Source organism: Serinus canaria, chromosome 3, assembly GCF_022539315.1.
Source record: "Serinus canaria isolate serCan28SL12 chromosome 3, serCan2020, whole genome shotgun sequence".
Classification (NCBI taxonomy): Eukaryota; Metazoa; Chordata; class Aves; order Passeriformes; family Fringillidae; genus Serinus; species Serinus canaria.
In genome coordinates, this window is record NC_066316.1 from 53,599,509 (window position 1) to 53,614,965 (window position 15,457).

Consider the following 15,457-nt stretch of genomic DNA (forward strand, 5'->3'; position numbering starts at 1 on the left):
TGCCAAGGATTAATCAATAATCAAAAGACCTGAATGACAAGGTACTGTACTAGCACCATACAAATCCCCCACCATGAAATCAATGTATCTGTGTGAGCAACATCCATCTCCTTCGAAAATGTGGGTTTCTTCAGAAGCAGGAAGCCTCTATTGCAAGCTTCCATCACATCTCTCAGCTGGGTAAGGTGATTAAATTAAATGGAAGCAAAATTTTCTTAAATAATTAAATTGGCTGGATAAATACAGAACTTAGTTCATAGCAGGATGCCACAGTTCTTCGTATTACAAAAATTACCGATGCCGAGGCAAGACTTTCCTGAACAAGCATCTCATATGTTGTAACCTACTGTCAGTCCTTTTTCTCTGTTCACAGGACAATAGTTCCTTATAGGCTTAGGGGCCAATCAACATCTGCTTTACAAAGACACATGACAAGTGAGCGTATTCTAATGTGTGTATACACATATCAAGAGCACACACATAGATGATAATTAAAAAAATGAAGAGAAGCCTTCTGTTCAGATGCTGGACTAAATATTCCAGTTTTCTCTTTCAAAGAGCAATCAATTTCTCTACTTACAGGGAGATTGACATGTGGGAATTAAAAATAAATAACAGTGTACAAAACCAATTGTGTTCTGCAAGCTAATGGTAACTACTTTTTGACACAGCCCATTTTATACATCAAAAAATATTAATTTAAAACCTAAAAAAAAATTTTATCTCTATCTCTTACTGGTTTAATGGAAAATCATAATATAAAAAACAATGATGTCTTGCCTTTATGACAATTATTCTGAGGAAAAAATAATTTTAAAAAAATAATCAAAGAAACTGTGTTCTTGCCAGACTATTCTTTCTAAGCTGAATGCCAATCCTTACGGTGCAAAAAAAAAAAAAGAAAAAAAAAAAGAAAGAAGAAATCTGTAAGATAGGATGTAAACCCATTAATATAAGGAAGTATTTCTAAGAGTCATACTGAGGACATAAATGAATTTACTCTCAATCCTCCAATAAAAATAAAATGCTTTAAACAATCTCTGCCACGAAGAAAGAGCACCCTGAACAAGCATGTACGATGTGTGACAAAGGTTTTTCTAGCTGTTAAAGCCACAAATTCTGAACTACCTGTTCAAAAGGAGACGATCCAAATATTTTTAGAGTAATTATGAAAGGTTATGCATATGAGGCCTCATTACATTATGGCTTCCAATGACCCTTTTACCACTGCAAATTTTAAAAAAAGGTAAAAATTAACACACACACACATCTTATTTCCTTGGAAGAAAAAGAAAGGAAAACGGAATAAAAACGAAAAAACATTATAGGAATGGTCTGTTGGAAGTAGACAAACACACACATAGCCCATCTAAGGTTACTATTTTTTTTTCAGGATTAATACACCATTTGCAATATTAAGCAGTGATTTTTCCAGATTCTATTCATTACTTTATGGAAAGATCCAGCCGTTGGAGGACCCCAAAAGCATACACCTGCATTTGTTCCTGTCAGATCTTGCTGTTAAAAGCTGTTAAAAGATTTAACAGTTCTTAATAGAAAGATCTTGTTGAAGGGAGAAGAAACCCATAAAATTCTAATGCACTACTCCATTTAACACAATTCACTTTCCTACTGAGAATTCCAGCCTAATCTCACACTTGTGTAGAAAAATAATGATATCAACAACTCCCGATGCTTCTTGAAGTATTCTAACCACAATTCAAACCCAAAAGCACGTTTTCTCCCGAATATCTGGATTTGTTGCAGAACTGAAACAAACACAACCTCTGGCAGAGCTGTTCCTTCTTCCCTTCTTTGTACAATACACGGCATTTTCTCACCTACAGCAGCTCACATGCAAACACGGTCTTTTTAAGAGGCATGCACAGGACAGGCATCGAGCTAACAGAAACGCAACGAAACTAGTATTTGTTTTTTCTTTTTTTAATAAAAATCCAATCCCTTGCATAACATCCGTAATCTGCAACATTACAAAATGTTTAGGTTTGTCAGGGTTTTTTGGTTTTTTTTTTTTTCTTAAAGAAGGCGCGAGCGCGACCCGAAAACCCGAAACCTCATCCAAAAGCACTGTTATTAGGAGGCACTTTCCCTACCGCCCCTAATAAGCGCGGAATTAAAAATCTAAAATAAGTAAGTAAATATAGATAAGAAGATAAACAAATCAATCGGTGCCCAGGAGAAGCAGGCGGCGCGGGCAGGCTGGGGGGCGGGGGGAAGGTGCCCGCGCGGCCCTGGCGGCGGTGCCCCGGTGCCCCCCGGTGCCGGCGGTGCTGGCGGCGGGGGCTCCTGTGCCTGCGCCGCTCCAGCGCCTCTATTTACATCAGCGGCGCGAGGTGCCCAATGGCGCGCGCGGAGCCAATCAGATGGCAGATTAGATGTCAACTCGGAGGCAGCTGTCGGGAGACGGTTGCAGCCAGTTTACCTCCACAATTCAAATTCCCAACCTGGCGGGCGGAGGAGACCCGGACGCTTCTCCAAGGGTCGCGCCCGGCAGCCGGCATTCCTGCCGCGCCGCGCCGCGCCGCCCCGGAAAGGCATTGCGCCGCACCCGCCGCCCCGCGATCATCGCGCCTGCCTATCGATCGGATCCATCGATCGATCGATCGCCGGAGTTACCGGGGCTGGGGCAGAGGAGTGCGGGAGGGAGCGGGGGCGGCGGCCTGCCCCGGTGCCCGCGCCCCTTCGCTGACGCCAAGGACTTTTCCCTCTTTTTTTTTTTTTTTTTTTTCCTTTCTCCTTATTTCTTTCTTTCTTTTTTTTTTTTAATTTTTTTTTTTTTTTTTAATTTCCGCGTGTGTTTGGAAGTGAAAGGCGATTACGCGCCCGCGCACCCGGGCACGCTCCTGCCGGCGGGCGAGTCCCCCACAGGTCACCGGGCCGGGACGACCCGCACGGACCGGGCGCACACGCGCACACACACGCACGCGCGCGCGCTCTTCCCACAGGGAAAGGAACGCGGCCGCGTTACGTGGATCTCACTGCGGTAACTCCAATCAGTGGCAAACTAATTTGCTGAGAGCGCGCAACGGCGCAACTCGTTCTGCTCGGGGATTAAAAAAAAAAAAAAAAAAAAAAAAAAAAAAAGCAACGGGTTAAAGAGAGAAGAAAAAAAAGGCCCCGTGAAAGATAATGGACGTTATCCCGCGGGAGCCCCCCGAGTCCGGCACTCCGGTTACAAAATCCAACCCCCCGCCCCCGTCCGTCCCGAGCTGTTTGTCCTCCGGGCCCTGCCTCTCTCCGACGCTGTTTCAAAGTGGTGGGGGAAAATATTAATTGGAACAACCTAATTTCGGCAGCGAAAGCCACACTCCGGTGCCTCCAGCCCCATCGGGGCCGTGCATTGTGCACGGCTCACCCTCGCTACGGAGGCAGCGAGGGGCAAAACTGGCCCAGAAGAGAACGGGGGGTGGGGAGGAAAGAAAAAAAAAAATAAAGACAAAAAAAAAGGTGGGGGGGAAGAAAAAAGTGAATTACAAAGAAACTAAGAGCCCGACACGAGCGACACGGAGGCACGAGCCGTCATTAAGCGAGCGCGGGGAGTTACCTGGGTCCTGCTGATGGCCTGCCCGGTGTTCCCGGGGCTCATCGCCGGGTGGTTCCTTTGTTGAGCCGCTGCCCAGGCCGGGTTCGCCGCTCCGTACTGGGCGCCCATGTCCTTGCCCATGCCCATGCCCGCCGCTGCCTGCTGGCTTCCCGGGGCGGCCGCCGCTGCCTGGGGCTGGGGCTGCGGCGGGGCGCTGGGGCTGCTGTAGTCGGGGTAGCTGCTGCCGTAGCTCCGCATCATGGGGCTGGGGGACGTGAGTAGCTGGTTCAAGGTAGGGGTGGCCCCGGACGGGTGCTGGTTCTGCCCGGAGAACCGCGCAAAGCCGCCGGCCGCCGCCGCCGCGCCGGCACCAGCCTTGCCGAGGCCGGCTCCGCCGCCGGGGCCCATCATCATGCCGCCGCCGGGCTGCCTCGGGGAGCTCAGCACCCCGTAGCCCGCCGCGGAGCCCCCGTAGCCGCCGCCGCCTGCCCCGGCGGCCGCCGCCGCCGCCGCCACGGCTCCCGCGCCGCCGCCGCCGCCCGCGCCGCCGCCGCTGGGGCCGCGGCCGTAGCCCGGGTAGTGGTTGTACTGGCTGTTGGGGTACCCTTCGTGGGAGTTCTGCAGGGGGTCCATGCTGTTGGGGGCCGCCGTGGGGTGCATTATCCCCATCCCGGGGCTTTGTTGTCCGCCATGTTGATCAAAGCAAGGCCCGGCGCGGCTCGCCGTAGCGCTGCTGGCAGGGGCAGGGGCAGGGTTGCCATAATAGCTATTGAACTCCGAGACACCCACCGCGGAGGGGCCGCCGCCGCCTCCCCCGCTCCCGCCGCCGCCGCCGAGGCCGCCGCCGCCGCTCCCAGCGCTCGGGGGCGGCTGCTGGGGCTGCTGCTGTCCGCCCAGGGGTCCCAAGCCGGGGTGGTCGTAGCGGCCGCCGATGGGCTCGCCCATCTTGCCGGGCATCTCCTCCTCGTCGGCGCCTTTATTCAGCATTTGCTGCGGCTGCTGGGGGGGCTCGGCCTGAGCGCCCAAAACACTGTCTTTTCCTCCATGTTGCTGCTGCTCCATGTCTGCACTGGGCTGAGCAGCGCCGCCACCGCCACCGCCGTTGTTGTTGCTGCCGCTGCCGCCGCCGCCGCCGCCGAGGCTGCTGTTGTTATTCTGCACGGGATGGTGCTGAGGCGGCGGCTGCTGCGGCGGCGGCGGCGGGAATTGATTTAGCTGCTGCTGTAGTGCATGGTGGTGGTGGTGCGGGTGGTGGGCATGGTGGTGGTGGGCATGGTGATGCGGGTGGTGGGCATGGTGGTGGTGGGGCGGCGCGGCGGGGTGATCGCCTCCGACGCTCTTCAGCTTGTGGTTGGGGAGCAGCCCCGTCTCCATAGCCGAGCCCGGGTTGGAGGAGGAGGAGGAGGAGGAGGAAGAAGACGAAGAAGATGAAGATAACTCCGAGGAGCTTCCACCTTCCTTCAGAGCCGGCTCCGAGGAGGAGCCGCCGCCGCCGCCGCTGGCGTTGTTGTTGTTGTTACCGGCGGCAGCGGCGGGAGCCGCGTTATTGGCCATGTTCGGCGGCTCGCTGCGGTGGTGGTGGTGGAGATGGTGATCTAAATTATTCACGCTGTTGCCGCCGGCCGGACTCCCCTCGCCGACCCCCAGTGCGGGGCCCGGCCCGGGCGCCCCGGCCCCCCCCGGGCCTCGCTCTGGGCCCAGGCCGCCCGGCAGGCTCGGGGCTTTGCCCTTGCTGTTGTTCGCACTCGCCGGAGCCGCTGCGACTTGCGCGGCCATGATCATCGCAACATTGCGAGTCCGGAGAAATTGGTGCTGATAATAGTAACTACAAAAAGAAAAATTTTTAAAAAACCCAAAATTGAAAAAGTAAACAAAACAAAACAAAAAGATCGACTCCCACCCTGAAAAATAGGGGGCGAGCAGAGGGGTGGGGGGAAGGAGAGGAGAGGGGCAGAAGGAGAAGCGTCCGGGGCAGGGACTTGACTGATCCCAGAGTATCCCCTGCGGACCGCTCCGCACGCACCGAGTTAACAGCGATTTCCCTCCCCGAGTCCGTGGTTGAGGTTAGAAATGGTAAGAACGCCTTACGGTCCGTGCCCGTTCCCGCTGTGTGATTTCACGTTGAAAGTTTTTTTGTTCAGGTTTAAATGAAACTTTTTTTTTTCTCCTCCTTTCCTCCCTAACCCGGATATGGGTAAACACACGTCTGCCGGAGCCGCGCTGGCCCAGCATGGCATGAGCGAGCGAGCGAGCCAGCGCCGGCAGCCATCGCCCCCTCCGCCCCGATCGCTCCCGCGCACCCGCAAAATGCGGACTGGACTCCACGCTGGACTTGCTCGGGCTCCCGCTCCCCTCCTTGCTCTCCCGGCAGCGCGGCGGGATGGGGGGCGCGACCCCCGCGGGTCCCCCGGCTCCCAGCAGGGTCCCGCCCGTGTGCGCGCCAGGGGTCGCGGCCTGCGGAGCACTGAACCCGCGGGGCTGCTCCGAACGAGGGGTCGAGGCGGGCCTCAATGGGTGCCCCGGGCCGCCGAACGCCGCTGGGGCGGGGCGGGGAGCGGGACTGTCCCCGGTGCTGCGGGGCCGAGGGTGCCGCCGGCGGCGCTGCCCCGCGCGGGCTGGTTCGGCGGGAGGGAGGCGAGGGGCCGCCATGCGCTCCAGCTGTGCCGGAGCAGATGGATCGGTCAAACTTTCGGGAGCCGCACGCTGCCCCCCAGCCCCGTGTGCCGTGCTCAGCAGCCGCCTCGTGTTCCGAGGGCAGGGAAACGTCTGCTCATGTGATGGAGAAATTGGACTTGTTTTGGATTTTCCCCCGCCCCCCCCGCCCCAAGCCACTCGCCCCCTGAAGATTTATATTGTATGTGCAGACGGTTATAAAATTTAACCTAAAATTCTGCAGCGGTAGCATCTTTGCAGTTGTCCACATTGTCCAGCTGTCTCCAAATTCTAACGGTCATTTGCACTAATGATGCTTTTATATATAGGGCCGTTTTCAATATGTTCTGTGTACTTATTTGCAGTTAAACAAGAGATGATCAAAGAGCGAGAGACATTTTCAGTCTCATAATTGTTTCCCCAAACAATATAATTTCCAGTATGCACAAGACTCTCATGTAAACGTAGTAACACAAACCCCAAAATATTTAATCTGAGTAACTCTTGCTCCAAATGGAAAGCTGCTGCTGACCTACATTTTTGAACCAGAACGGTTTGAAGTTTTTTTTATAACTATCTTAATACAAGTGATACCCTAGTATAACAAAAGGTAATAGTCACACATTACGTTGAACTAATGAAAGCATTTGGGAGATCAAATACTTAGCTATGAATATAGCAAACCGGTATATGAGTGAACGTTTTCAATACAGCAAGGGTCTAAACCACGATGTTTTAAATTAATATATTTATACGGTCTGTTAAAGGTAAGCACATTTTCAAATTTCAAAAGGGATAAATAGGAGATTCAATCATAATGGTAGAGAAAAATGCAGCATATGAAGAAAGATGCTGCCACAAGTAGGTAGGTTTTTTTGAATTCACTGTGAAAATATTAAAGGAGCAGAAGCTTCATGCTCTAATGTTGAGTTACATGTAAAGATTATTGATAAATGTATGAGTAGTGTGATTCCAGTGTCTGTTAGTTCCGGTGTCTATTTAGTTCTGTCTGAAAACTCAGAAATATTATTTGCATTAGGGAGTTAGTTTTGAAAAGTCTCAGTGTTCATGAAGTACATCTTGCTAATACTTCTGTTTTACAGTTTTACAGTTGCGGGGGTTTGGTTTTTTTGGTTGGTTGGCAGTTTTGTGGGTGTTTTTTTTGTATCCTTTGCAAGTGCAAAAATGTTATATGGCTACACATATATAAACACAGAGCAGGAAAAAAAATGGTGAGTAATTCTAGCGAGGGGAATCAGGTGCATACCCAAGGGTCATTACAGTCTGTAACAACAACAAATTGCAATTCTATGCAAACTGCTAGAAAGGGATATATCATCTTTGTAGGAGAGAGAATAACAGAACCGTAAGATGAATTCATGCCAAATCATTCATCAGCTTTTGCCAAGAGAATACTACATCTTTGTTAGTGAGCCTTTTTGACATTATCTCCTGGATTTCCTTCTTTTCTATATTCAAATGCACGCTAATTATACGCATTAAACCACCTAAGTTGATTTTTAAAGTCTTTCATATGCAAATAAAAATATAGACATCTCCTTGGGTGTATTTCTTTACATGCGTACTCCAACATAAAATATAAAATCAATTAAACACTTATACTTTGAGACATTTATATTTGAGCAAAAATACATGTATTGATCATCTGCTAAGATGTGCTGATAGTGCCTGGGCTGCAGATCACAGTACTTCCTGACACTCCGCAACTCTTTCCAATCAGGAAAATAACCCACAAAAGTTTAACACAGATTTAATTTGAAATGTTTTCCCTGGGAAAAGGGCAAAAAAAGCATCAGGCTTTAAACTGAAGAGTTCGTACCACTAACTCCTTTTCCTCCCATTTGTTTCAGCAACTCGGCTACAAGATTGGAACTAAGAGGCTATAAAATTGAGGCCCTCAGTACAATGAAATCAGTCTGCTATAAAAGGCAACACATGCCAGTTTTTCCTCCCCAATGGCAGATGCCACACCCTAAAGCAGACAGAAGGCACTGCAGTCTGTGCAAGGGAAGCACAACACAAAGCAACAACGATGGTTCAATTTTTTAGATCGCAAATAATGTTGAAATTCCTTTTGCCATCTTTGCTCAGATGATGAGTGGTAGTGTTTGTTAAATTCAAATGCTCCTTTCCAAAAGCTCTCATTGTATGCATGAATTATGAATTTATTATAATATAATGTAAAAAAGCTCTAATTACCATGCATATTATCTGCTGCAAAGTGATTGCATTGATATTTGATATCGCAAGTGCGCAGTTTCAACTTTAGTTCTATTTTCATTGTTCCTTCAATTTAATTATTTTCTATAAACCAATGTTGTCCAAGTGTAGTTTCTTTCTCTTGATTTTTCCTGATAAATTATAAACTCTGGTGCTCTAGGATCCCTCTTCAAAACAAACAACATAATTTTCTAAACTTACTGTTGGTCATTTGTTTACACCATTGGCTACAACATTTATACAGACACCCTAGGCCACCTGTCTGTAGCTCAATCCCATGAAAGTTACTGCCATTCCCCTCAACAAGCAGCCACCCTTCTGTTTGGCCTTCCAAGTCGTACAAAGAGTAACACTGAAGAGAGAGACAGAAAACCAACCAATATTGTAATATCTCCGAGATGTTATGTTAGAGGTATTGGGAAAAATATTGGAATTTTTTTTTGTAAATTCCAATCCGAGGTTCAAGAGTCTGTTGGATTTGTCATTGGTGCACACAGGAGTCTGAAAAATCTCTGTGTACAAATAAAAAAGCTTTTCATTGGGATCTTGTTGTGCTTTACGGTTAAATCCACTGCGCAATTTAATGAAAATGTTGTCAAATTCACTGTAATTCTCAATTTCCTGATTTTAGATTTGCATTAGATTTAATGAGAAAAAAAGAGAGAAGTATGTGGGCTTTTATTAAATTATCACTTCTATTACTAGTTAAACATCCAATCGAAATCATTCTGAAGTCAGTGCAAATCTTTTAATTTATTTCAATAAGGCATAAATCAGATCGCAGAAAATTAGGCTGCCAGCTCAGGGCTGTTTTAGCCTGGTATTTGGAACTATAGTAATGGAATTTTGCTTTAAAAGATCCCTTATGTGGTCAATATATAAATATAACACAGTGCTGTTTTCTTTATTATGTAATATTTACATTTCAGTCACAAATGTCAACTGGTGCCATAGATGTCCAGCTGATAAGCCAGAATCTGTTAGGTGTAAAGCCTGTAGGTAAGTGTAAAAATTTTATTATAGCTGGACAAAGTGAATTTTGAAAAAAATGTGGTTTATGCGAACAGATCATGGCCTAAAACATATAGAGAGCGACACATTGTACCGTTTAATTAAAATCCAGTCTTTAGCAGCTACTAATACTGGACAATTTAATAAATTTCTTCTGGCAATGTGTAAACAAAAGGACTTTAAAACATCACCATCTCGAGAATGTCATACATTATTTTATTATGAAAATGCAACTTGCTAGCGTTAGACCACTTGAAAATACTGTTAAAATGCCTCAATTTTACAAATGTGAAGCATCCATTGAAGTCAGTAAGATCACTTGCTTCCTTAAACTTAAGCCCTGACTAAGGGCTTTTGTGGACTGAGGCCTCTGTGAAAAAACAGCTCTTGTGTCTGTACTTTGGTGACACAGGAGCCCAACCAATTTTCTAAATCAAAACAAAATCTTGCATTTAGCAGTAATAGGAAGGATTGTTGATTTTGGGGTTCACCTCCCAGTGAAATCTAAGCCTTTAAACTGAATTACTCTAATATTTCTGGATCCTATGCCATTGTTTGAGAACATCATTGCATTTTGGAGAACTTAAGGAAAAAGCCGGCCTTCCCTTGAATTAATAATTTATGGTCATATTTTTTATAAATTAGAAAAGTTAAACAAGAGTCAGTAGAACAGTAATCATAGAATTCTCTGCCAAGTTTCTTTTCCATTCTCCCACCTTTTACAAATCTTTTATTTTCTGATGTGCAAGAGATACATGGGAAACCAAAAGAAATATTTGCTGCTCACTACACACTGGTTGGAGGTCCTTCCTTTTGTCAGTTGTAGCGTGCCAGGTTGACTGATACATTGAAGGAACAATCAAACTGACAGTACACAGCTTTCACTCTCATAAAATAAATGAGATTGGTACCTTAGCAGTAAACACGCTGGATGTTCCAAGAAAAATAAAACCCTTAAGTTTTCTTTTCTAAACTTTTTTCACTCTATAGTCTTTTATTTTATATATCACAGTATTTATCAATTGCTGCTTCTAGAAACAGATTACTGTGGCCTCCATGGCTTTACCAAGTGAAATATTTTTCTGTGAGATATTTTTATTTACAGACAGAAATCCATGGATTTTAATACAAGATGGCATAGTATTCTTCCTTTGCAAACTGATTTTTTTCTATGACTAAAGTGTCAGAATTATATGTAATTCTGAATTTGTATAAGTGTGACAAATTATGATTTTGCCTGATGCACTTTATTTCTGACCCATTTTTGTAGTATTTTACCATTTACAATCTCAAATACAGATCTCTTGAGTCTTTTAGCTGGAGACTCACCTTTTTCTTTTGCTGTAATAGTCTGCAATTCCCTCTTTCCTTCACATTATCTTCATTCCCCACCCTTTCACACGTGTATACACATCTGCTTGCTGGATAATCCCAAATTCCTGCAGCCCAACTTGCAGCTGCCTCAGCCTCCTGAAGTATAGTCATGCTGTACCACTCATAAATATCACTCACACTGTAATCCTGCCCTCCAAGTGCCAACAAAGTTCACCCCAATGCCAATTTTCTTCAGCTCCTTTGCACAAGGGACACAAAGTGAATGCACTTGGGGATGAAAAGGAAGAGCTGCAAAGCCTCAAAGAGGGAGATGAGAGGTGGAAGAGGCCATATGAAATTGTCCTGAGCCTTCTCCATCCCAACTTTGTGCATCTTGTGCTTTCTCAAGGGGGCAGCTTCCTGTTTTGAGAGCTGTTGCTTTGATACATTTACCCTTAAAGCACTACTGTACACTGAGAAGCCCAATAGCTCCCACTTCACCATCAAGGAAGAGACACAATGGAGGAATGCCATGACTGCATGAACACTTCTTTCAGCTGCAGTGCCAGCTCCAGGAGCTCCAGATGACTGCCACAGTCACCTGCCACAGCACCCCCAAAGGTATGGACCTTTGGGGGTGCTGATGCAAGGTCTGCACAGATGCATGATGTGCCAGCAACCCAAGAGGGGAGAAAGAAAACTTATTTTTATCCAGATCCTTGCACTGACTCACCCAACGGCCCAAACAGTAGTGCTGGCATAACAGGAAGGGGGAAGAGAAGGGGCAGAGTGCCCGAGGCCGTTACCCACTTCTTTCTGTTTGACCGAAGAGGAGGTTTGGTGGCAGAGGGAGATAATAGGGTCTGTTCAGCCAACACTACTGCTGAAAGAAAATCATGTCATAAGATTATAAACAGGTGCTCTTTTCCAAAACCCAGCTAAGCCAGTGAAAAAAAGTTACTGTCCCTATTTTTTGTTGGCATCACCCTGTCAAATATTAATGATCCTCACATCTGCTGGTACAGTTGCTCCTATGGATATTCCACAATCCTGTCTAGATTAAATAACCCAAGTTACCAGATATACTGTTTAAACTATCTGCATTAACTGAGATCCATTTGCCTAAATAAGATTAGGATAAAGTGAGCCAACAGATCTGAGGAGACAGTGGACTCCAGCTGAGGGACAATAAACAGCTGGCAGGTGGTAGTAACCTCTTCAAAAAATACAATGTACTTTTGATGTAGTGAGGGACTCCATCTATTTAGGCCCTAAATGTTAGTCATGGTGATATAGAGACAGTTACATGTCAGAAAAGACCATTTATCCATTCTTTACATGTCAGGCCTGGAGTAGTAAAAACTTCAGGGTGTGGGGTTTGCCATCTTTATTTCTTTATTCATTTCTTACTATATTCTTTCTATTTCTGCATCAATGGGATTGACACTTATAAAGCATATGCTGAACTATATGTACATCTCCACAGTCCCAGGTCTGTATTACAGCTGCTGGTCCATCATCCTTGCTTATACAGTGATTCAATAGAGCCTGTAAGCTGTGAAAGTGAGCTTGCAATTCTTGCAAGGAGTACTCCTTACACAGGATGCAGCTGAAATGCCTGTGATCTCTAGATTCACTCTGAAAGGTTAGCTGGGATGAAGTTGCTCCACACATCAGCTGGAGATGGGGCAGCCATGGCTTTTTTCCCAGGGAGCCAGCAGAGGAGAAAGCTGCTCTCCTGAGAGGCGCAGTAGCTCTCAGTTTCACACGCAGCCCCCATGGACACGCTGAGCTTGCTCCTGTCCTCAGCAAACAGGACGTCAGCACCAACTGCCGCTTTGGTACCTCACTTTCACATCCTCTCTGCCACATGCCTGACTGCCAAAGCCACAATCAAATCCTCATTATGAGGGCAAAGCATTTCTTCAGAAGAGCATCCCCCACAGCTGGCTGCCTGCTTCAAATAAGCTAAGAGCTCAACTAACCTAAGAGGAGGTTTTTTTTTTAATATTGTGGATGCAAACGACTTCAAGATATGCAGTTCTAAAAGTTCTCAAAATGCTACTAGTCTAGGGTGTGATCCTAGAAATGCTTACTAATTCATGTAGTCCTTGCTCCATGAAACTTTGTGACAGAGTAGGAAATCTACCATGTGATGAGGACTGGATTGTTTAAAACATCTGTTTCTTCTTGCCTAAATATAAAAAGTAATGTTATTAAAATTAGAAAGACCATTTTATTAATCCAAAATATCATCTAGTTATTTAACAAAGACTTAATAATGTGAGTCATCTGCATTAACAAATCCAGATGCTATAGTCAGAGGCAGGAAAGACTTAGGGACTGACAATAGACTTGCTTTTTATGCTGATTACTTTTTTTCTGTTTGTTTTTCATTCCAAGCAAACCATCCCTAATATTTTACCTCACTTGGTGGATTTTAGGAAAATTGTAAGTGAAGAGAAAAATTCTGGATTCTCTCTCTTTCTTAAAAAGGTAATATACAAATACTAATATGATTTTTCTAATCTATTCAGCAGACTTTGTAACAAAATTAAATGTGTGTGTATCTTTTTGCCATGTTGCAACTTGTTTCTTCTCATCCAGAGGACTGGACAAATGTATTTTTTATTTGACCAGATTTAAATTTAAATTGCCACACCATTCTGTGCTAGATGTAAACTTACTATACATATGTCCAAGAAGAAAGGACCATAATTTGGGAACCACTATCCACGGGGATTCTCACCAGCTAGAAATCAGGGACTGCACTCATTCTGGGAAAGGCCACATAATGTAAAATCATGACAGTCACCTTGTCTTTTCTGCTCTTCATTGACAAGCTGGTACTACTGAGAAGGAATTTCAAAGTGCCTTGTGACAGAAGAATCAAAGCTCAGTAAGAGCAAAGTGAGGCCAGTACTAAACACTTTGCTGATTTAATTTTAATACATATATTTTTTATACAGGGATCTTATTTGCACAGCTCAATGGAGTAATGTATTTGAAGAGCACTGCTGATTAAATTAGGTTGGTTAAGTATGAATGAATTAGGTGATCTCTATTTTATGTCTGTTTCAAAGTTCACTATTGTGAACTTCACCCCTTTCAGTGCTCCATCCTGTTCAAAAGACTTGTTGCTAACTTTACTTGGGCAGAAAAGGGAATCATAAAAATCACTATGCAAGCCTCTTGAGTATGGTGGGTTCTGTTACAGTTGTATAAATGCAGCTCATTACTCAGCTAAGGGGAACTGACTTTCTAGGTAGGTTTTGAAAACAGAGGGATCATGAGTCATGCATGTTTTATGACCAGACCTGAACCCAAGTTCTCTGTTCCTGGGATGGAGTCTACACCAGCTTTAAAAGTAATCTGCTTCTTTTTCTAACTATATTGTGTATTTTGCTCCTGTTTTCTCTAAAGACTGATTTCATTTATTTGGAATATTTATCTCAACTTGTCAGTAAAAACAAATTCACATTTCCCTTAGAAATACAACAAAGGTGGGACATGCTAGACTTTCCTTTTTGCTTTTTTACTTCCAGTTCAGGAGTTCCTTTATTCACTCTGATGTTAAATCTACTTGTATTAGAGAATCCTTTTTATCTGAGCAAATCTTATTCCTTAGCAATGAATCTCAGAACATTGTGGGGTGATTGTATAAAGCCATTGCTTTTTCTTTATTGCCCACTAAAGAAACATTTATGATTAAATGGGAAAGGGAACTATCTCATTCTCCTGAGCTGGAGATATTGGACTCAATAATGTCCTTCATACGTGTATGCTCTATTTCAGCTAACCTGTTAGAATTGCAATATAAAATTGTAAATCAATGGCATCAAGCACCTGTGAAGATGAGTAAGATTGCAAGTCATTTCTCAGATAGATTCAGAGAAACAGCTCCCAGCCAAGAGCTCTTTTACATGTTCTACAGGGTCTGTCCTAAATTACCCCAATAAAGTCACTTGTTATACATCATATTGAGAAAATTTCCAGCTGTCTGATGTCAAGTACTCAGAAACACTATACATAGGGACACTTGGACTTGGAGGTATGTGACGTACAACTGGATGTTAATAAAAACTGAGTTACAGGCTACCCAGCTGGTTATTTGCAGAGCTAAAAATTCAGAATCTTCCTCAATAATGAAAGTGGATCCTTAGGAATTTGTTAGAATCTGTTCTGTTTAGCTATAACTGCAGAAAATGCATTATTTCTATACAAGGTGTTCCTTTATTGATTACTTTTGTGCTGGCAGGAATACTTAAATCCAGATACTCATAAACACTTTATGGGCTAGAAAGAATGAAAGTAAGAATTTTGTTTGTTTTTCTTGTCTTTCTGTAATCACAATGGTATCTCTTTTTAAGCTTGTCATCTTCTGCTCGGCTGATTCTCTTGTATGAGCTTTAATAACATGAATTTAATATGAAGTATACCTTTGTACCTACAAATATATATCAGTCAAACCCCTTACTTTCTGCATTTCAGAATAAATTTGGTAAGGTTTTATATGTGAAATATCCCCAGACCTTACAATAGCAAAGTTCTTAGTACCCAGGCATGCTTTTTACCTCCACAGAGCTTGGAGATCAGTGCAATGTAAAACTTGGCGTGGCAGACAGAAAATATAAAATAAAAATATGCACCACACAGCTGATTTTAGCCCCACTCATAGAGATGACAGCAGCCACT

General features: G+C 44.7%; 1 protein-coding gene across 4 annotated transcripts in view; it reads right to left on the reverse strand.

Moving 5' to 3' along the window:
* Positions 1 to 5,871, reverse strand: part of ARID1B (AT-rich interaction domain 1B) — a 326,306-nt gene extending 320,435 nt beyond the window's left edge. For 2 of the 4 annotated variants that reach the window (XM_018919974.3, XM_018919973.3), the window contains exons 1-2: positions 5,568 to 5,871; positions 3,566 to 5,369 (exon numbers count right to left, since the gene is read on the reverse strand). In XM_018919974.3, the coding sequence (XP_018775519.2) occupies positions 3,566 to 5,326 (1,761 nt within the window). In that variant the 5' untranslated portion in view covers positions 5,327 to 5,369; positions 5,568 to 5,871. The remainder of the gene's footprint in view (positions 1 to 3,565; positions 5,370 to 5,567) is intronic. The other 2 variants (XM_018919976.3, XM_018919975.3) reach the window with 1 other exon arrangement.
* Between the last annotated feature and the right edge of the window lie 9,586 nt (positions 5,872 to 15,457).